Genomic DNA, 19,462 nt, shown 5'->3' on the forward strand with positions numbered 1-19,462 from the left:
ACAGGTACAATGCACAATGAAATGCACAGTGAGATTGCTCAGGGACCTCGTTATTTGATCAAAATTGATTGTATTTCGTTGCTCGGCCAAGCTCAGTGAGTAAAGTGACAAAGGCTCGCGCTTTGTTTCCAAGCGTCGCGCAACTTATACAAGCAACGCTCGATCGCTTCCACCCCCCTCCCCCAATTTTCAACTGCCAAATTCTCCCTCTCGCTTGCCATCCCCTGCGCCCACTGATATGCGCGCAGCCGCATTATGCCGCGCTGTCGTGTGCGTGCGGCTTCTTGCAAAAACATTCAGAGTCCCCTCCCGTGGTATCATTGATTTCCGTATGTATAAATACCATCAACCGTCGACCATCTGGACCGCTGGTCTGTCCGTCGTATATGTACACAAAAGAGAGAGCCATGTTGGAGTCCCGTCCACGCTAGGTGGGAAAGACCTCCACCACAGAGCCCAGACCGCCTGTCGGGGCCATCCAGCTGCGACCACTTTTGTTTTTGGACCATTCGTCGCCTCATGGGCTCCAAGATCGTTCGCCCTCGTTGTAGTAGAAGGATAAAACAAATCAAAAAGCTAACGTAAAAATCAAGTTTCGAACGCCGGGTTGCTATGCGTATTCGTGCAGCCGTCTATGTCCGTATCCTTTGTTGCGCCGTGCCGATCGCAGAGAAAAAAGAAAAGAGTTCGTGTTGGGTATATATCCGTGTCCCCAATCTGGCCGTCCGAGGTGAGGGAGAAGAGATGAAATGGATCCCGAGAAATTCAAATGTACAGTTCAAAAAAAAAAAAATAGTCGCAGCCCATGTCTCTGCCGGCAGGTCCGGAACAGGCAGGCCGGATATGGGGTTCCTATTGCTGTCGAGGTCGCTGTTGCTGGTACTGCTGGTAGTATGAAGCCTCCTGCTCGGCGCGGCTCTCATCCGCGGCGACCATGGCGAGGGCGTCGAGGCCACTGCTGGGAGTTCTCGAGGCTACAGGCCTGACCCAGCGCTCAGCGGATAAGGTCGGGGACATCATGGTGGAGCCAATGCTCGGCGACAATAGAGGCGGTGTGTCGCGGGGAAGCGAGAATCGGCTGACGCTGCTCCTGCTGGAAGAAGACTGGCGTCGGATCGCGGCGAGGGACGGGCGGCGGGTCTGCCGGGTCGAGGCCCTCGGCTTGTCCTTCTTGTGGGTCTCGAGGTGCTGCTTCATGTTGTCGGATCGGGTGAACCTCCTGTTGCAGCCTGGCCAGGAGCATGGAACCGTCTTCTCTGCAGTGTGAATCTTGGCGTGCCGTGACGCATGGCCCGAAGTGGTGAAGGTCTTGTAGCAACTATAAGTCTCCCTGAACTTGCAAGGATAACGCTTAGGCGAGGTGCAGGTCTTGCCCTTGGAAGCCCTCTTGCCCGGAGAAGCGCTCTCGACCGACTCATCTTCCTCGTCAAGGTCCATGGCGTGGTCCTGCTCCAGCGACAACGGGGATGGCGCTTGGTGCTTGAAATCAGTGTGCTGCTGCTGCTCCGCAGCCCTCTGGATGGAGGGTTCAGCTGGGCCATCTAGCACGGACGCCGGGTAGTCCTCGCGCGCGTCGTAGCCGCGACGAAAGTGGTGATCCTCGAGACCGGAGGACGAGTGGTGGCGATGCATGGAGTCGTATGGGTATGCCGAACCCGGGCTCGTTGCTGTCCGCGGGCTGGGCAGACTGGCAAAGGACGAGATCGGAGGGAGGATCGGGCGGGCTTCTCCACGGTAAGCGGGGCGTGAAGCAGAGTGAGCTTTTGAGGCCGAGTGAAAGGACTCCGGGGCAGGCAAGCCCGTGCTGTTTTGCGCCCAGCTCCTGGGGGAGAGCTGCTCTTGATAAGTGCTGTTGGGGGTGATGGGGCTCGCGGGATCATTGCTGGTCTGAGAGTCGTACGAGTCGGACCGCATCAGGTCTGGTGTGCTGGGGTTTGAATGCACGGTTTCCCTGTGGGGTGCAGCCGGGGCGTATGAGCCGTGAGAGCGCATGCTGTGAGGCATCACCAAGGAGCCGAACGCCGGTGCTTGCGAGTGAGCTGCCGTCTTCTGGGAGGTGTGCGGCTCATAATCCAGCTCATTGGAGTCCTGTAGGATAGAGATCAGGCGCCCCGAGGCGTCGCGGTGAGTGGGCGACATGGCGAGTGAGTTTGTCGCGGGAGGCGGGTCTGACTGGGGGGCTCGGGTGGGCACGGGCAACAGCTACATGAGACGTCAATTTATGAGCTCCGACGGCAGGTCGGGGCCTTGTCGTGACGACAAGTCAACAACAACAACAATAACATACATTGATGGTCCGGAGAGGTGCTCGGGATAGGTGTGTGTGACTGACCGTGAGGATGGGTGTAGGGAGGGGAGAAGGGGCAGACGGGTGGAATGGACGGACGGCAGTGTTCCTTTTTGAAAGACGATGCGGGTGGACACAGGCTCCAGGCGGTACCCAGCCCAGCCCGGGATCCCTGATCGGTTTTAGAGTTCGCTGCGAAGGGTCTCGATCTAGTGCGAGTCCATGCGGAGGGGTCTCGTCGCAGAGCAGGGGGGGCCCGCTACAAAATCGAGAAGTCACGGCCGCGGTGGGAAAAACCAGGAAACCGGATGGGCTTTCTGCTCTGTCGGCATACCCCCCCGGAAGGCACGGACAGACATGGGTGACCCCTCTTGGCGCGGGCTCCTCGAGGGGGCGCGCAGGCCGTCCAGGGCTATCCCTGCCGCGTGCTGAGGTGGGCCCTGAGGACCGCCCACACGACGAGGTACTTTCAAGACCCCGTCCCGAAGTACCTAGACCCCATGCCCAGGTCCAGGGCCTGGTGACAGGAGACGTTGCGCCCACCAAGGACCCTCCGCCAGTTCTAAATCGCGATCTGAGAACCCAGACACCGGCACATTTTGGTGAAAAGGTAAAATTCATCAGGCCCGCCGGCGAGACTTCCCATCCACTCGCTCGTCACCGACAATCGTCGGGATTGCGCCCGAGTCCAGATGACACGACCTTTGCCCCAAACCAGAGTCTTTCAAGACCGACTGTCCATGTCAAGAGAAGTCTTGCGAGGGAGAGACTCTGTCATGATGATTCCATGCTGGTGGTGCTTCGGTGCCTTCGGCATGCAGCCTCATGCCGACCTACACAGCAACAACAGTACATGCGCTGTAAATCTGCCCCATCCTCCCAGACTTGCCTGAGATGAGTTGCCGAGCAAGGTTTTCCCCCAGTCCTTGCCTTGGGCTTGGGACAAAATATGCTTTCACGGAACATTCTGTCCGTCTCCCGTCCCTCGAGGGTCGTATGGCTCCGTGCCGAGCCCGGTGCGGACGGGCACGCGGCTGAGCACCCAAACATGCTGATCCTAACTTCTCTCCCGAGTCGCTGCTGACACATGACCTCTGCGCTGCCTCCCCTGAGGGGAAGGCTGGCTGGCCTCCAGCGCACCAGCGGTGCAGCAAGGCAGCGTCCGGAATGTTTGCTTTCGAGTATGCGCGAGCTGATCAACCGGCTCGCAACCGTCCTCATCCACATCAGCAGCAGCGTAGGATGCAGCCTGGGGTCGACCTCCACTTCTGCACTCAACAGCCTATGAGATTTGGTCCTTCAGGCGGACCCAAGACTCCTGGGGAAGATCCTCCCGCTGTCGCGACCGCTCACCTCGGCCATCTTGCGGGCTGCTCTGATGTTGGGAGTCGTGGGCCTCATTCATTAAGGGCCCAGGCCCCAGCACCACACCGGATATTCATGCATGAATCTGGGGGCTATGGGGCTCCTCCATGCTGTGAGAATTTACCACAGTGAGAACAATGACGTCGGGCAGCGCCCAGGGTTCTTGTCCCCCCCCGCCGGGCCTCTCCTGCAATCGGGTCCCTGACGCCCGCAGGGACGGAAATGGCCGCCAACGACTTTACCGGGGCCCCGGAGGCACTCGACAATCGACATGCTCTGGCCTGCCTAAGCCGGTGCTTATTTTTCGAATGGCGCGTGCCATAATACTATATATGGCTCCGCTCTTTTCCAGTGTCGATGGGCAAGAACGTAATGGGCAAAATTGATTGCTGGGCTGCTGGGATGGTATTCTTGGGCATTGGCACCTGGCCGTGCTGCCCGCCTTGGGAGGAGTGACAACATTTTCGTACTGCAGGGTTTGCAGGGTCGCTCTAGATGATCAGGGACCGGCCCCAAAGACGGTACGGCCAGGGTTGAGGACGGGCCATCTGGGTAGGGCTGCAATCCCAAATGACATACATCCACATTGGGATCAGAAGGCTCCCAATAAGGGGGTTCCCTCGACAGAGCACCACGCCGGAAAGACGCCTTGCGAAGTACCTGGCACAGGTCACACAATCGTGTGAGGACTTGGTAGCCGTTGTGGTGTTGGGTTGGTGTGGGATGTGGGACACCGGGACAGCTGGGGGCACGCACTGCGATGGGAAACCAGGTTTTGGGACGCCGGGAACCTGTCATATGGGCTCCAGCGCGAGGGAGTTTGAATCTGGCATCACGATCGCCGATTCATCATGACAGCCTCATCGTTGGGCGACAAGGGCAGAGTTTGCCGTGCTACCCGTCAGCCCGTTTCAGTGTTGGACGCCTCGCCCGTCGCGTGGCTCGGCCGGGTGTGCGAGTAAGTACCTCGAGGACCAGAGTCGACAAAAAAGTAGGAAAAAGCTGTCAGCCAATAATCGGGCTTTCTGAGATTTGAGCCGCGATCTTCCAGCCCGTGGACGTGGACAGCCAGAGGCGACAAGGGGGTCGGAAGGGAGTACTTGGGGACAAGTAGCGCTACTTGTTACTTGCATTAGGGCCCTTGTTTTGGGCTCCACCGCGGCCAAGCTCCCTCATCAGGTCGACTCACGGCAAGACGATGTCGACTGATGGATGGATGACCAGAGAGGAGGGTCATCCGGAATCATCGACAATGCATACCATGCTGCAGGATGGTCGTGCCATCCCGTAACAGACTCCCGTGGTGAAAGTTTAGCTCTGGCGGGAGGAGATTCGTGGGCGAATGACACGGTCCCGAGCAGGGAACTCCTGCATTCCGCAAAAGTGAAATGCGTCCATTTCCCCTCCCCGAGGCACCCCTCTTTGAGCATGCGCATTTGCAAGTTTCCCATCATCGCAGGTAGGGCTTTGTTCTGGGAACCGGAATTAAAACACAGGATCAGCAAGGCGTCGCAATGCGCACTCTTGAGATCAGCATCGCAGGGGCACACACACGAGCGTGCTGGATTTTCTTCGACACGAGTCTTTGTAAACACGGGCTTGGTTTTGGATCGCAACGATACCGCAGCGCAGCATGACATTGCCTGCTGCACTGCGATCTGTCAGGCGTGTAAAGGGGGGGATTGACGATCCGGATCGGTTTCCCACGATCTGGCTGGCCACGCCAAGTTCCGGTCCGCGCCAGCAAGTTGGGGTCATGATGGATTTGTCGTGATGGGAGCAGGACCACTAATGCCCAACCCACTTCCGCTTTGGCAGGCTCAGGCCAGAGAGGCTACGCGGCCGAGGGGTTTCGGTGAGACCTAGCCTCCCAGGGTCTGTTGGTTTAGCCTTCTCTCTGCGCTCTCATCCACCAGATCGTGACCTCTCCGCCTGTTACAGAAGAATGTCTTGCATGATGCTCTGCCTTGGAAATAGAATGAGCAGGCCACTGGCAGAGGGCAGGGTGATGGAGCAGGCTAGAGATTTATTGGCCTAGCGGTTTTGTTTTGGTGTAGGCGTCGGAGTGTTCCCAGCGCTTCGGGCCAACCTAAATGGACCCACACGACGTTGGGGCAGGTTACTGTTGTGCGCGTTTCGGCAGGGCGGTGTTCCTTGGAATAGTTCCGCGAGCTTCCAAGGAAAGTGGTGACATAGCCGGCTGATGGGGCCCTGAGGCGGTGGGCAGGCCCAGGCAGATGCAGAGAGAGATACCTCGAGTGTGCGCTGGATATTCAGGGTCCCAGGATTGCAAGTAAGATTCGGGGGACTGATCGAGAGTTCAGGTGAGGATCGGCTTTCCGCAGGCGCCGAGAACAGGGCCCACCCGGAACACGTGTGGGGCCCTTGTCTGGGGTGGAGCTCGGCCAGCTAGAGGTGTAACCCTCCAGGCCTGACCTTGCATTGCTCCTCTGCTTTGGCTTCAGGGACAGCTGACATGGAGCTCCATCCCGTAGTGTTTCTTCCCCCCCCCCTTCTGACAGGAGACCCTTTGCGCTGGGCGGCGGTCGGCGGTGTGGACGATTCCCTTATCGCGAATGCGAAAACATAGCCAGCCAGCTGGCTTACTGCCTAGTACACCGTACACCGTACACAGGACGTGGGAGCCGGCGGTTTCGTCTGTGCCTGCCCGGGCCCCGGGGACGCTGTCATGTCACACGGCCAGGCAAGCTCGCAGGCTCGGTGTGCATGGGTGCTGGAGTGCCTGAGTGCCGGGCAAAGACGCTTTTTTTGCGCTCGGATTAAGGACGTCACAGTGACGCACTGCAGGATCCGATGGGGCAACTGGGGCCAAGGGGTCCAGGGAAAGAAATTCACACAGCACCGCCAGACGGACGGACTGACGGACGGACTGGGTGACTGAGCATCCAACGAAGCGTCCCACAGTCGGGCTGTCACGGTCGACGAGAGGGCCTGGCCAGCCTGGGCAGCCAGGGCAGCCAGGGCAGCCAGGCTGGCAGCTGGCAGCTGGCAGGGCGCAGGGCAGGCACAGGGTGTCTGGGTGTCTGATCCCGGTGGGGCTGGGTGTGGACCCTGGAACTACGCACATGCTGGGGTCCTTCGCGAAATGTAGGGGTCCTTCCTGTCTGGGAGGGGTAGCCTGCGCGCGTGGCTACCGCGATCGAGATCTCTCCCTTCCCTGTGTGTCTTGTGTGTGAGACCGGGACACGTCGAGGAGCAATTGCTCCGCCTCGGCTGCTGGGCCATTCGAACCTGCTCGGTCAGGCACTTGATCTGTCTGTCCTTTATTCAGGCCATTGACCATGGCAAGGCCTCGGGCGCCATCCATTCCTGCCGTTGCAATTATATCTAACATCTCCCTAGGTACCTACGTACCTAGGTAACTACCTGGTCAGTCTACACATGTCTGCTGCACAAAAAAAAAGTGACGTAACGAAGCCAGATACATAGTTGCACCCACCCTGGGTACCCAAGCTGGCCGCGTTCCCGCTACGAAAGTTGGCGTACCGAAATTGTCAAGTACTCGGTAGCGTGAATGGGCTAGCTAGTCCACTGGCAGCAGCAGTTACAACTCCCTGCCGTGCTGCCGAAAGCGACGAGGGCATTCGAGCTGCCTGGCTGCACGGGGACCAAGTTCCCATTGGAGGTCATTAAGGTTTGGTGCCAAGCCTCGACTGGCGTCTCCCCGTCTCTCGAACGCGAGGTGCAGGAGGCCCAACCACGGCCACAGGGGAGGGAAGCCTTAGCCGACACGGAGTGATGAGACGACCAAAAGTAATATGCCGATACAGCACGAGGGGGCCTTACCGTACCGCACCACGGTGAGCCCACGAGTCCCGGCTCATCACGGGCGTGGGAAAAGCGCAAGGCGCAAGGCGCAAGGCGCAAGGCGCTCACATCACACACACAACACAGACACGACACAGAGGCGAGCATTCCGGCTATCTCGGACGTGATCACCCTGCAAGGAGGGGTTATCTCACCGGCGCTTCTCCAACAGGAGGACGTGGTCTAGCTGTATACTGTATACTGTGGCAGGTCTACTCCGTACCGTCTCTCAGCCACAACACAGAAGGGCTCGGTCACCTACCACCAGCTAGCCCATCAAGTCGAAACAGCTGCGGAGAAACGTGAGCACGACAACAGCTTCTGCTTGCGTTTCATCACCACGACTGCCTTGGCGGCCGCCATGCGAGTGGTCAACACGATTCCCGGGCCTTGGAAGTGAAATGATATCTATACACCAGTGACCCGGAGCAGGTTTCTCAACCTGACGCTTGCCCAATCAGCCAATGGGGCACCCGACCATTCTCCCAACGCCGTCGAGACTTGGGAGACTAGCTCTTAGCCCACGCGAAGCGCGAAGGTGCATGCGCGCGCAGTCCAGGTTGCAGCAGCACATGTTTTTGGCCAGACCCGTCGCACCCCACGCAGAACAGATATATTATGGACCATGCAGGGCCCAAGGACCCTGAGACAAACAGGTTTTCCGAGCTCTTACCTCAGTATTGGTGTACTGGCATGTATGTGGACTGCTCTGATACGCTGCGGGGCCTATGTCCCCTGTTCACCCAAGTGGTCAGACTCGGGCAAATCCACTGAAAATGCCATCATAGTCAAGTCAGTTTGCGTTGATCAGAGATGCGGCATCGCCACTTGGTCCGGCATGACAGTTTATGACAGTTTATGACAAAAAGAATGGGACAGAAAACACGCGACACATCATCCTGCCTGTTGCCTCGCATGCCACAGTATGGCAATTTGCGGGGAGGATCGAGGGGCGAGAACCCGGGTGCAATCAAATGGGAAAAGTAGACAGCTAGATAGTGAACCGACGATCAGCCCACTAGTCCTGCCATCCATCCAGTCTAGGCGAAGATGGGATTCTGAGCAAATCCCCATCCTCGAGCTCGCCTCCAAGCAAGATTTCCCATCACGCCGTGGCCGGTTGGCGTTGCAGCAGGCGGGGTTTGCACCACCCCCAGCGTCTCACTCCCTACCCATACATGTCTTGCGCGTCCTCGTCTCGCCACATTCCAGTCATCAACATCTCAGGACATCATCACAACAACATCCACAACCTGTTCTACCAGTGATCTGCCAATGGAGCACCTGCCGAGCCCGCTTAGCTGCTAACCGCCTTGCCTGCATCCCGACCCGGAAGAGACACAGAAGAGGCCAACAGGAACCAGTCTTTCATTTTTATCGCAGCCCCCATCATGCCAGCAAGTCATCGCGACAGAGAAGCCGAGCGCAAGCTCTAGCCATCATGCACCAAGGCTTGGGGACCAAGCTTTCCGGAGCGGGGTGACGGGAGGTTTGGAGGGGACGATTCCACAAGCTTGGTGTGTCAGGTTTTCTAACAATTGACCACTTTTTTTGGGGGGGTGCTTGGGCCCTTTGGCCCTTGGGGTCGTGATCAGCCTGCACTTGTGAGCACCGGGCTTGGTCCGTCAACATCTATCTACTTTCCCATCTCGGACGGACGGGAGGAAATCCCACCGACGGTCTACATCTCACGTTGAGTTGTCCGTCGTGGGCCACACACCGGGTCATCTCACGAGAGGTCGCCTCACAAGGCAGCACGCGCTTGGTCAAGTCCCACCACATCATTTTCGTTTGAGATCCGTGCGAGCTGTCTTGATTGAGGGGCTGGTGCATGGTTCCGCGATGCTTTTCCCCAACACACTAACCAGCTTACTGGTTGGGATTCGTATCAAGTAAACCCTATTTTGCTCTTCAGATGCCTACTGGAGCCAGCACGATTAGCTATCATCTGTCTTCCTATTCGCCCAGGCCTGTGGCGTCCTCTGCTCAGCTGCTAGGCGCGCTGCCTCCACCGGAATATTCGCTCCGCTTTGATACTGTCTCCTCTTCACTTCTTCGTCGCGCCCGTGTCAACCCGCTTGGGTGGTGGCAGGGCGGGCTTCTTGAAAACGCCATCACTGCTCGTCTTGCTGCTGTCACCGCCGACCTGTGTGAATGTGCCGCCCTTGAACCAGCGATCTTGCTCGGCGTCACGTTTCCTCTTCAGCTCTGCCTGAACCTTTGGATCCACCAGCTCCAGGCCCTGTACTGGCGTGAAGTTGAGAGATGACATGGTTCCACCACCGCCCACCGTAGTACCCACTCCAGATGTTCGCAGTCCGTTGCCCCGCAGGTCGAGGCCACCAGGTGTCTGGCCGAAGCCCTTGAGCGATGATGCCGCGCCGCCCGTGACCGAGCTCGCGAGGCCGCCCCAGCCCTTGTTCTTCGCGCTTAGTTTTGCGCGCGTGCGCGCGTCGATCTGTGTCCCGCGCACCCGGCCGGTGTCAGTCTGTCCGATCATGCCCATGCCCACAGTGGAGTCTCCTGCACCGTAGCCTGCTTCCTTCTCCTCCTTGCCAAAGGCTACACGATTCTGCGCCTTGCGTAGCTCAGTCATGGCGGTAGCTTCCTTGGCCTTGCGCGCGCGACGCCCTCCTCGTTTTCGGCTCGGCTTGTCATCCGGCACGGGCAGAGCGCGCTGTCCCTTGCTCAGGGGCTTCTCTTGCAACTTGTCAAGCCGCTCCAGGCAGCTCTGCTTGAAGTCCTCACCAGCTGAGCCATCCGGACTTGAGTGTGCACAGTCTACCCTGGCGGCGAGGACCACCTTTGCGGATACTATACGCATAGCCTGCCTCTTCATGTCGCTGGGTACACTGCGGATGATTGGAGAGTGGTAAAGGAAGCCCTGCTGGCGAATGCCCACGTTTGTCGCCATCCCGCTGGTTTGGTTTTTCTTGGACCCCCAGGCAGATATGTTGCAGGCTGGCGTCTTGGCCAACCCGGTCAGGCCTCCAGCCCCGTTCAGAAGCTGCGCGGCCGTCAGAGACTCGACGAGAGCGGTGAGATTTGGTGCGAAGATGTTCATGCGCGATTGCACGTATTCCGTCAGGGTCCTCTTGGCTTTGTCCAGGTCTACCACCATCTTACAAGCCCTCATCACCCGGCCGAGCTCGGCCTCTGACATCTCATGGCCGTTCGTTCTCGTTGCCTCCAGTGTCACAATCATGAGAGAGGGACCGTCAAGTACCTCCTTCAGCGTCGAGTTCAAGATGTTGTTCTTCGACGTTTCCAAGGTCTTGACGTTGTTTGAATCGAGAGGGCCATTTCCCAGAATGGCAACAACCTTGGCGTACTCGAGAGGATTCGTAATCAACGTCTCAAGCTCGGGAAACCGCACCGAGTAGTGATCGCGAATATATTTGTGTACAAGCACAATCTCGCTGTCGATTGAGGTGGATAGCTGGTTCGACTCGGTCAAGAGGTTGTATTCGGGATGGTCTTCGATGTTTCCGATGCTAGCATCTCGTGCCTCTGGTGGTTGCGCTTGGTAATATGCGATTTTCTGCAGGGTCGGGCGCAAATAGTCAGGGCTAATGTCCAGAGATAAAGATGTAAACACTTCACAATGTCTTGAACAAGTAGTAGAGGGCCAGGGGGGCTTCAAAAGCGGGCAACTAACCTCAAGCACTGGCTCCAGCGTCTTCATGAGCCCAGCGACATGCCGCACATCGTTAACGTCCTTGAGTTGCATCTTTTCGACCCTTGCTTTGGCTTCCTCGGGATCCTCTGGTACTTGTTTGCTGCTGTCGACACCGCCCATCTCCTCGTCGTCCTCGTCAGCTCCATCGTCCAAGTCCATGTCTGCCCCGTTTCCGGACGTCTCTTTGGCGGTCTCGCCATCATCGAGCCCGAGGAAGCTGTCCTCGTTCGGGGCGTCGCCAGCCTCCGAGCCCGAGTCCTCGAAGTCCTGGAGTAGCTCGTCCACGAGCGTAGACATCTTGTTCGTTTGTCTATCAGTTGGTGCGATCTTCTTTGGTTACGGTTTCAGCTCGGTGTGTATCACGACACGGTCTCGTGCCTGAGTAGGTGAGAAATATGGTAAGTTGAGATGGTGCTGTTGATTCCAGAAGCTCTTTGTCAAGGCGAAGAGGTAGGAAGGTTGGAAAAACCGGGTGGTCCGTGCGGGATCCACATCCTAGCGCAAATAGCCTGCAGCAACCATGCTAGGTCAGCCGCGTCTGGACGCTATGAAAATAAACGATTCAAGTACTTGAGGGCCAACTCACTCGTAGTCCATCATTTCACGATCTTAAGCCCGAACACCACAGGACTGACACTGACCTCATCGTTGTCGCCTCATCCCCCCTCGGGACGCCTCGGTCATTTTCAGTTATCGTATCTGGTCCTACCGGCTCGCCGACCATGGAGTCTTCACGCGGTCCCCCCCGTGTTAAGAACAAGGGAGCTGCGCCCATCCAGATCAGCGCGGAGCAGCTCCTGCGCGAGGCCGTCGACAGGCAGGAGGGCGGCCTCGACAAGCCCGAGCAGCGCTTCGCGGATCTCGAGGAGCTCAAGGAGTTCCAGGGCCGCAAGCGCCGCGAGTATGAGGACTACATCCGCCGCAACAGCCAGTCGCTCAAGAACTGGACCCAGTACACCGACTTTGAGATCCAGTACAAGGAGTTTGCCCGCGCGCGATCCGTCTTCGAACGTGCCCTGGATGTGCTCCCGACCAACCCGGCGCTGTGGATGCGGTACATTGATTTCGAGATCAAGGAGCGCAACATCCAACATGCGCGGAACCTGCTTGATCGCGCGGTCACTTTGTTGCCCCGCGTGGACAAGATGTGGTACAAGTATGTCTTCGTCCAGGAAGGTCTGGGCGACATACCTGGATGCCGGCAGGTATTCGAGAGGTGGATGACATGGCAGCCCGATGAGCGGGCTTGGAGCGCCTACATCCACTTTGAGAGGCGATACCAGGAGTTTGACAACGCGCGGAACATCCTCCAGCGATTTGTTCTAGTTCATCCCGAGCCGCGAAATTTCCTGAAATGGGCCAAATTCGAAGAGGAGTTCGGGACAAGTGACATGGTTCGGGAGGTCTTCCAGACAGCAATCGAGTCACTAGGTGACGAGTTCGTGGATGAGCGATTATTCATTGCCTTTGCGAGGTACGAGGCAAAACTCAAGGAGTATGACCGGGCAAGGGCTATCTTCAAGTTCGCGCTGGACAACCTCCCGCGATCAAGATCTATGAAGCTGCACGCTGAGTACACTGTGTTCGAGAAGCAATTTGGCGACCGGGACGGCGTTGAGGATGTTATCCTTTCGAAGAGAAGACGGCTTTACGAGGAGCAGGTCAAGGAAAACGCCAAGAACTACGACACATGGATCGACTATGCAAATCTGGAACAGACGTCTGGCAATGTTGAGCGGGTGCGGGAAGTCTACGAAAAGGCAGTCGCCCAGGTTCCACCGGCACAGGAGAAGCGACTTTGGAGGCGGTACATCTATCTGTGGATTTTCTACGCCATATACGAAGAGATGGAGGCCAAAGATATCGAGCGCGCACGACAGGTCTACGACGCATGCTTGAACCTGATCCCGCACAAGAAGTTCACTTTTGCCAAGGTATGGCTGCTCAAAGCCCAGTTCGAGATCCGCCAGGGCAACCTCACGCTGGCGCGCAAGACGCTTGGTCGGGCAATCGGGATGTGCCCCAAGGACTCGCTATTCAAGGGGTACGTGGCGCTGGAGCAGAAGCTCTACGAGTTCACGCGGTGCCGGACGCTGTACGAGAAACACGTGTCATACAATCCGTCCAACTGCCAGACGTGGATCGACTGGGCGCAGCTCGAGCGGGCACTGGGCGACCTGGAACGGGCGCGGGCCATCTTCGAGCTGGGCATCGACCAGCCGGTCCTGGACATGCCGGAGATGGTGTGGAAGAAGTACATCGACTTTGAGGAGGAGGAAGGCGAGTTCGAGCGGGCGCGGGCTCTGTACGAGCGGCTGCTCGAGAAGGCGGACCACCCCAAGGTCTGGATCAGCTACGCGCAGTTCGAGCTCGGGGCCCCTGACGGGGGCGAGGCGGCAGCGGACGAGGAGGATCAGGGCGTATCCGAGGAGGCCAAGGGTCGCACGCGCGAGGTGTTCGAGCGGGCGCTCAAGGGCATGCGGGAGCGGAAGGCGGAGCGGGTGACGCTGCTCAACGCGTGGCTTGCGTTCGAGAGGGAGCAGGGCTCGGCGGAGGATGTGGCCAAGGTGGAGAAGCAGATGCCGCGCAAGGTCAGGAAGACGAGGAAGAATGAGGAGGGCGAGATGGAGGAGTACATCGACTACGTGTTCCCCGTGGACGAGCAGCAGCCGGCGGACATCTCCAACTTCTTGGCTATGGCACAGGCATGGAAACAGCAATAAGATCGCAGGGCCTTTTCTACCGCCGATCAAAAAGCATCGCATTTTACCCGTCACGCCCCGGCCCCCCGTGTCACCTGTGACTGCTGTTGTGCCCTCGGAGGAGGTAACCGAGCTTGAGACACAATGATAGGCGGGCTTCCTCGGGCCACAGAGACCTTTCCTGTCGTCCTGTCGGAATCTTCCGAGGCAAGTATTTCTCGACACTGCACGGGACCATCGCAGCAGCTTCGTCCATCAGTGGTCGTCCGACGGTGCTTGCGCACAAGCAGTACCCTGGGTGCCTAGGTACGTATACACAGTAGGGCCAACCGGTCTGCAGCCAGGCAGTCAGCCTCCCTATGCGTGCATTGTCTCTGAGCGCGGGGCCAAAGGGCCTCGTCTCATTCTTACCCCAGCCGGCCCGGACCCATGTCAGGTACACTCTGGCAGATTCGGGGGAGGCAGGCAGGCACAGGCCCGGTCTCGCCCTGGGCCGGCTGCACGGTGATGTCATGGGCGTGACCGCCAATGCCAAGCTGGGAACTCCCGCTCGTCTTTCCGCCTGCTTGGTTCCCGTGCGCAAAGAGGCGAAGAGGTGTCAGCCGGGGTGGGTTCGGCTCTGCCCGGGGGGCGGAAAATACTTGCCTTAACATGCCTTACATACTCGCACAGCACACACAAGAACACACACTCATAGTACACAACAGAGGAATAGAAATTGAGGAGCGGTGGTCAGGGATTTCCGGAAGAGAGGAGAGCAGACAGAAAGAAGGACAGCCCCCTTCCCCCCTCCCCTCGGCCCCGCCCAACACGCCACAGTCACAGATACGTTGTGGCTGGCTAGATCTAATTATTAATTACTAGCTCAATAAGACTTTCACTCAAGCCCGCCCCTCTGGAGGTGCAGAGACCCGCCCACACGCGCCTGCTGGGCACCGAACGAGGTGGTCATGCGCTTCGTGTCCCGCATCTCTGTCCTTGAGGCCCGAGTGCGCCCCCTCCCCCCCTCCCCCTCACACCGCTTCATAGTTATAACCAACCCCGGCCAGATACTCGCCGGCGCGTCGTCGCATTTGGACAAGACCGCACTAGCTGGGCTGTACCTGTCAGAGATCTCAACGTCCCCCAGGTCGGCCAGTCTCCACGTCACAGCGGTCGCAGAGCTCGGCAGTCACGCGTTCAGAGCCCCATTGGGAACAACTCTTGTGTGACGCACGTTGCCACCATGTACTTCTCTGCTGCCGAGTATCACCAAGGTCATGAAATCGTGCATTTGACTGCTATGAGGCTATCTTGGTGTCGTGATGTGCGGAGTAAGAGCAGAGGTATAAAAGAAAGAAATCAGGTCATAAAGGTGTCGTCGTCATCTCGTTCTGCGCGTGGGCTAGGCTAGCCCCTTGCATTGTCATGAGCTTTGTCGTTCCCAAATCCCAAGGACGCTGGTCTCCCACCCCAAAAAAGACCGCCCAACCAGCCCAGAACCATCTCCAAAAAAAATATGCGGCATCCGAACTAACAGACGTGTCTCCCGGCCATTCGCTTCTCACGAGGGCCCTTTTAGATGCCCGTTTTAAAACCCGCATCAGCCAACTCTGCCAGAACCCCCCTACCCCTCGTGGGACCCCGGTCATTTTTCCTCCGTGCACCGTCCCAGGGCCCGTTCGCATTGTCTTCCACTGCGAGGACTGAAAGAAAATCACCGATCGTCCGATCTGTGGGTACGTTGGCTGCAGGTGATCGTCGCGGTCAGCCACTCGCCTCGCGTGGTTCGCGCGTTATTGTCTCGTATGCTCTCGTTCTTTGGTTTATATGCGGCTCTTGTGGCCCACTTGCTGATAATCCCGGCTGGTCCGCTCGTGTGGCCGAACCCGAAGGAGCGGTTACACAAGCTGCATCCCAGAGAGAAACAGGCTGGGGCCTAGAACTCCCAAATCCCTCAGAGACATCCTTGACTCCATAAGACGCGGGAGGGATCGTCTCTCTTTTTTTTAGCGGCGATTGCGCCGATCTATCACGAAAAGGGGATATCATCAGTAACTTGCACGGGAACGTTTTGTGTGGAAGGAAAGCAAATGAATTAGTGCCGTGTAGAAAGGGACTGGAGTAAATGCCTGGGGAGTCTATCTGTTTTCCCCAAATGCACCCGTATAGTCTTTGGGGGTATTGGTGGCGTATATAGAGATCATAGCGCGTGTAAATGTGTATGAGCTGGCGTGGCGTAGGCATCATGAGACAAGGGAAGAAGCAGCAGCAGCAGAAGCTAGGGGTTGGGAGCCCAAGCCATGGCTACCATCGCATTGCAGCGGTAGGAGGTAGAGTCGTCGAGCCAATCGAGGAAGCCCAAGATGAAAGCACTCGACATATCTTAGACCCAATAGAGACATTGTTCCACAAGATCGTTTCAACGCCTTCCATTCGTCGCACATGTTCCAAATCTTTTGATCATAACAGTCGTCAGGGTATAGTGCTTGTTGTAAAATGTGCGAGATGTGCGGTGCCACGGTGGTACAGTCGTACAGACAGACAGACAGGCAGGCAGGCAGGCAGACAGGCGCATGACGTGATGTGCATAATGAGCCAAGCTGATCTGGTGAGGGTGTAGGTGGAGGAGCGCGCGGCAGCAGAATGGGCAGATTGTTAACGGAGGCATCCATACTTGTTGCATCACGCGCCTGAGTGCTCATCTTCTGCTGCTGCTGTAGCCAGAAGGGGGTGCCGGCAAGGCAGAGTAAGGATTCCCATCAGAATAACGGGGCCCGTCGTCGTACCTGCCGCCAACCCGCGGAGGAACTGACGAAGCATATCTGTCAGCCCCGGATCTTCTGCTGTACTGCGTGGCACCGTCGTTGAAGTCGCCATAGTCGTCGTCGTCGCTCGAGTACGCGAGCCGCTTCTGCTGGCGTGCGAGGCGCTGCATCCGGCGCTGATGCCGCTCTTCCTTCTCGTGTTTCCACTCCGTCACCTCGTGGCTCATCTCCCGGGCTTCCTTGAGCTCGGAAACGGCTCCCTTGATGCCCAGAGCGGCGATGCCAACTGACGCGGCATCTTGCAGCAGCGCCTTCGACTTGAGCTTACGGGCTTCCTCCGGGCTGAGACGACCCTCCTTGACCGCCTTGTGCCGAGCATTTCGCTTCTCCATGCTCTGGTACACGTTGTGCGCTGCATGAATGGTGGCCACGGCCGCCAGGCCAGTAGTGATGATTTGCTTACCTCGCATCTTCTTTGCCCTTTTCTCGTCCTCATCGGAATCTCCCAGATCCGAACTGGATACCGACCCCCGAGAGGATGCCCGGCTTCGGGACGGGGCTCCTCTTGACCGGCTACGAGCCCGGTAGGACCGGTCATCATCATAATCATCGCGGTATCGGCCGTCCCGAGAATCATAATCGTCGTCGTAGCGGCCCCCTCGGCGCGATCCACGTGGGGACCCATATTCGCTTTCATCCTCCCCCTTGCCTAGGCCGATTCTCGCCAGCCCTTTGCGGGCCTTGTCGACGACGCTTCGGCTACGGCTACGCGTGCGTCTCCTGGGGGACTCGTCTCGGCTGTCGTAAGAGTCGCGAGAGTCGTCCCGGCGACGGGATCGTGACCGTTCGTCACGAATGTTGTCAACGGCCTTCTTGGCGCCAATGGCACCCAGACCGGCAGTAGCCAGTGCAGCGAGGCCCATGCCGCCGCCGCCACCACCACCTCCCTTGCTGCTCTCAGACCTGGCACGAGAGCGCGAGCGGCTTCGCCCTGTGGCCTTGTCCTCGATAATTTCTTTCTTGGACCCGTTGATCATGCGGTTGCCGATAAGACCGCCGATGACGGATTCAGCCAGGCCAAGCTTGCTGCCGTCTTTCCCGGGCTTCTGAGCAGCATCGATGGTCGCGGCACCGGCAGCGGCGGTGAGAACTCGTTTGGCCTTCTCTCCCTTCCAAGCGCCAGGTTCCTTGGAGACCCGGAACGCCTCAGTGGCACCGGCAATGAGGGAGGCCATGGCGGCCTTCTGGATCTTGTTGCCAGGCCCGCCCTTGGACTGAGATCTCTCGCGGCTCCCGCGACGGCTCCTGGTGTCGGATCGTGAGTCCCTGTCCCTGTCCCGGTCGCCGTGCTTCTCGTCGTGACCGCCACCGCCGGTGAGAGCCTTAAGGGCTGTGCCGAGACCGGCGGCTCCGAGGGCGGCCTCGAGAAAGTTCTTGTGGCCCTTCTTGTGCTTTTCGTCCTCGTCATCGGAATAGTACTCGGTGACTCTGCCATCACGGCCCTTGTGGACGATGTGAGTGGACTTCTTCTCGGTCTTGTCGGCGCGCTTGTTGTAGAATTCAGCGCCCTGATAGGCAGCAAAGGCACCTGCAGCACCCAGGGCAGCTGAGGAGATCAAGTTGCGATGGACGTCAGTGCCATCCTCGTTGGCCTCGCGGCGGTCATAGACTTCCTTGCCGCCGAGGGCGACGGCAGCGCCAGCGACGGCAGCGATGATCTTCTCCTGCTGGCTAAGAATACGCTTGCGCTTCATCTCCTCCTCCTCGATGTAGACGCTTTCGGCCTTCTTGCGCGGGCGACGATCGTAGTCGCGATCATAGTAGTAGTCATCGCGGCTCCTGCGGGTGTAGGCGGAGCGCGCATCATCGTCATAGTCATAGGGTTCGGCCGAGCGAGCCCTCCGAATATCGCCGCGGGGGGCGTAGCCGGGTGGAGGGAAGTCCCTACGGATCTCCTCTACAGACAGGTCGCTGTCTTCCCGACCCCTCGGCACGAGGTCGCGAGTGGACTGAACCCTCAGATAGGGATCTTGTGGATCAGCATATCTCTCCTCGCGATAGTGCTCCCGGGTGCTTCGCTGGCGGCGGGGAGGATCGTAGTCGTAGCTCATGGCTAACGGATGCTCTCTGGGTGGCAGGGAGGACAAGGTGACGTCAGCGGCGAGCCGATGAGCTGATCAGGCTCTGGACAAAGGTGCGTGTGTGTATATGTGTGTGCGTATGTTTGTTTGTTTTGACGGCAGAGCGCAGAGAGGACAGGCTGCCGATGATCAGACCCCGGATTTAGTCTGTTTGCCTTGGGGAATGGAAGGATGTAGTGGGAGAAAAACAGAAGGCGAGGGAGGTGTCACGCCCGGGAAATGCACAGGGTTGGGTTGGCTGGATTCAGCTGATGAGCAGCAGGGGCGAGGAGGGGCGAGGGCAAGGTGAGGTGAGGGGGGAGGGGGAGGGGACTGGGGGACAGGAAGCAGAGAGGCTAGAAAATATGGCCGCCTGCACCTAAAATAGGATATTGATAACGTACGAGGGTAATTCAAGACAGAAACAGCAGCTGAACTTTGAGTTCTAGAATGGGACTCAACAAATTCCTCCCACCTTGCCTGGCAGCGTGGGTAATAATGACCCAACAGCGGCAAGTAAAATTGTATTATTCTATTGACGGCTCAAATCAAGTGGGAGGGAGGGAGGGGTCACGGCCAGTCCAGTCTGGACAGGACAGGGCAGTCAGGTCAGGCAGCATGGGACACTCGGACAGGCAGACAGGCAGACAGGCAGGGCAGCAAGCCGCCACAGCCCTCCAGCCCTCCTCCCTCCTCCCACTTTTCGCCCTGTGCCGCCCTACCATTCGCGGCCA

The 19,462-nt window shown here is 58.2% G+C and overlaps 4 protein-coding genes across 4 annotated transcripts; 1 reads left to right on the forward strand and 3 right to left on the reverse strand.

The window, feature by feature from the left end:
- Positions 1-53: 53 nt before the first annotated feature.
- On the reverse strand, positions 54-2,417 carry KVR01_005331 (uncharacterized protein). Its single transcript, XM_044788368.1, has 2 exons — positions 2,288-2,417; positions 54-2,202 (listed from the first exon to the last, which is right to left on the reverse strand). The coding sequence occupies exon 2, from the start codon at positions 2,137-2,139 to the stop codon at positions 853-855; it is 1,287 nt and encodes a 428-aa protein (XP_044645776.1). The 5' UTR covers positions 2,140-2,202; positions 2,288-2,417; the 3' UTR covers positions 54-852.
- Positions 2,418-7,824: 5,407 nt separating this feature from the next.
- KVR01_005422 (U4/U6-U5 snRNP complex subunit PRP31) lies at positions 7,825-11,644 on the reverse strand. Its single transcript, XM_044792099.1, has 2 exons — positions 11,139-11,644; positions 7,825-11,021 (listed from the first exon to the last, which is right to left on the reverse strand). Exons 1-2 carry the CDS (start codon positions 11,454-11,456, stop codon positions 9,528-9,530), a joined length of 1,812 nt encoding a protein of 603 aa, XP_044645867.1. The 5' UTR covers positions 11,457-11,644; the 3' UTR covers positions 7,825-9,527.
- Positions 11,645-11,732: 88 nt separating this feature from the next.
- KVR01_005401 (uncharacterized protein) lies at positions 11,733-19,365 on the reverse strand. Its single transcript, XM_044786363.1, has 2 exons — positions 17,072-19,365; positions 11,733-16,651 (listed from the first exon to the last, which is right to left on the reverse strand). Exons 1-2 carry the CDS (start codon positions 18,717-18,719, stop codon positions 16,542-16,544), a joined length of 1,758 nt encoding a protein of 585 aa, XP_044645846.1. The 5' UTR covers positions 18,720-19,365; the 3' UTR covers positions 11,733-16,541.
- Positions 11,882-13,882, forward strand: KVR01_005550 (uncharacterized protein; the record flags this gene model as incomplete). Its single annotated transcript, XM_044790991.1, has 1 exon — positions 11,882-13,882. The coding sequence occupies one exon, from the start codon at positions 11,882-11,884 to the stop codon at positions 13,880-13,882; it is 2,001 nt and encodes a 666-aa protein (XP_044645995.1).
- Positions 19,366-19,462: the final 97 nt, after the last annotated feature.

This window comes from Diaporthe batatas (genome assembly GCF_019321695.1).
Source record: "Diaporthe batatas strain CRI 302-4 chromosome Unknown Contig00005, whole genome shotgun sequence".
Lineage (NCBI taxonomy): Eukaryota > Fungi > Ascomycota > Sordariomycetes > Diaporthales > Diaporthaceae > Diaporthe > Diaporthe batatas.

What these genes read in the sequence shown, in the direction of transcription:
- KVR01_005401 (XM_044786363.1), bottom strand. Translation starts at nt 18,719, where the DNA reads ATGAGCTACGACTACGATCCTCCCCGCCGCCAGCGAAGCACCCGGGAG. An exon ending in AAGGGCAAAGAAGATGCGAG is followed by an intron (nt 16,652 to 17,071) that starts GTAAGCAAATCA and finishes ATGCTTCGTCAG; the next exon opens with TTCCTCCGCGGGTTGGCGGC.
- KVR01_005331 (XM_044788368.1), bottom strand. Translation starts at nt 2,139, where the DNA reads ATGTCGCCCACTCACCGCGACGCCTCGGGGCGCCTGATCTCTATCCTA.
- KVR01_005422 (XM_044792099.1), bottom strand. Translation starts at nt 11,456, where the DNA reads ATGTCTACGCTCGTGGACGAGCTACTCCAGGACTTCGAGGACTCGGGC. An exon ending in CGCTGGAGCCAGTGCTTGAG is followed by an intron (nt 11,022 to 11,138) that starts GTTAGTTGCCCG and finishes CCGACCCTGCAG; the next exon opens with AAAATCGCATATTACCAAGC.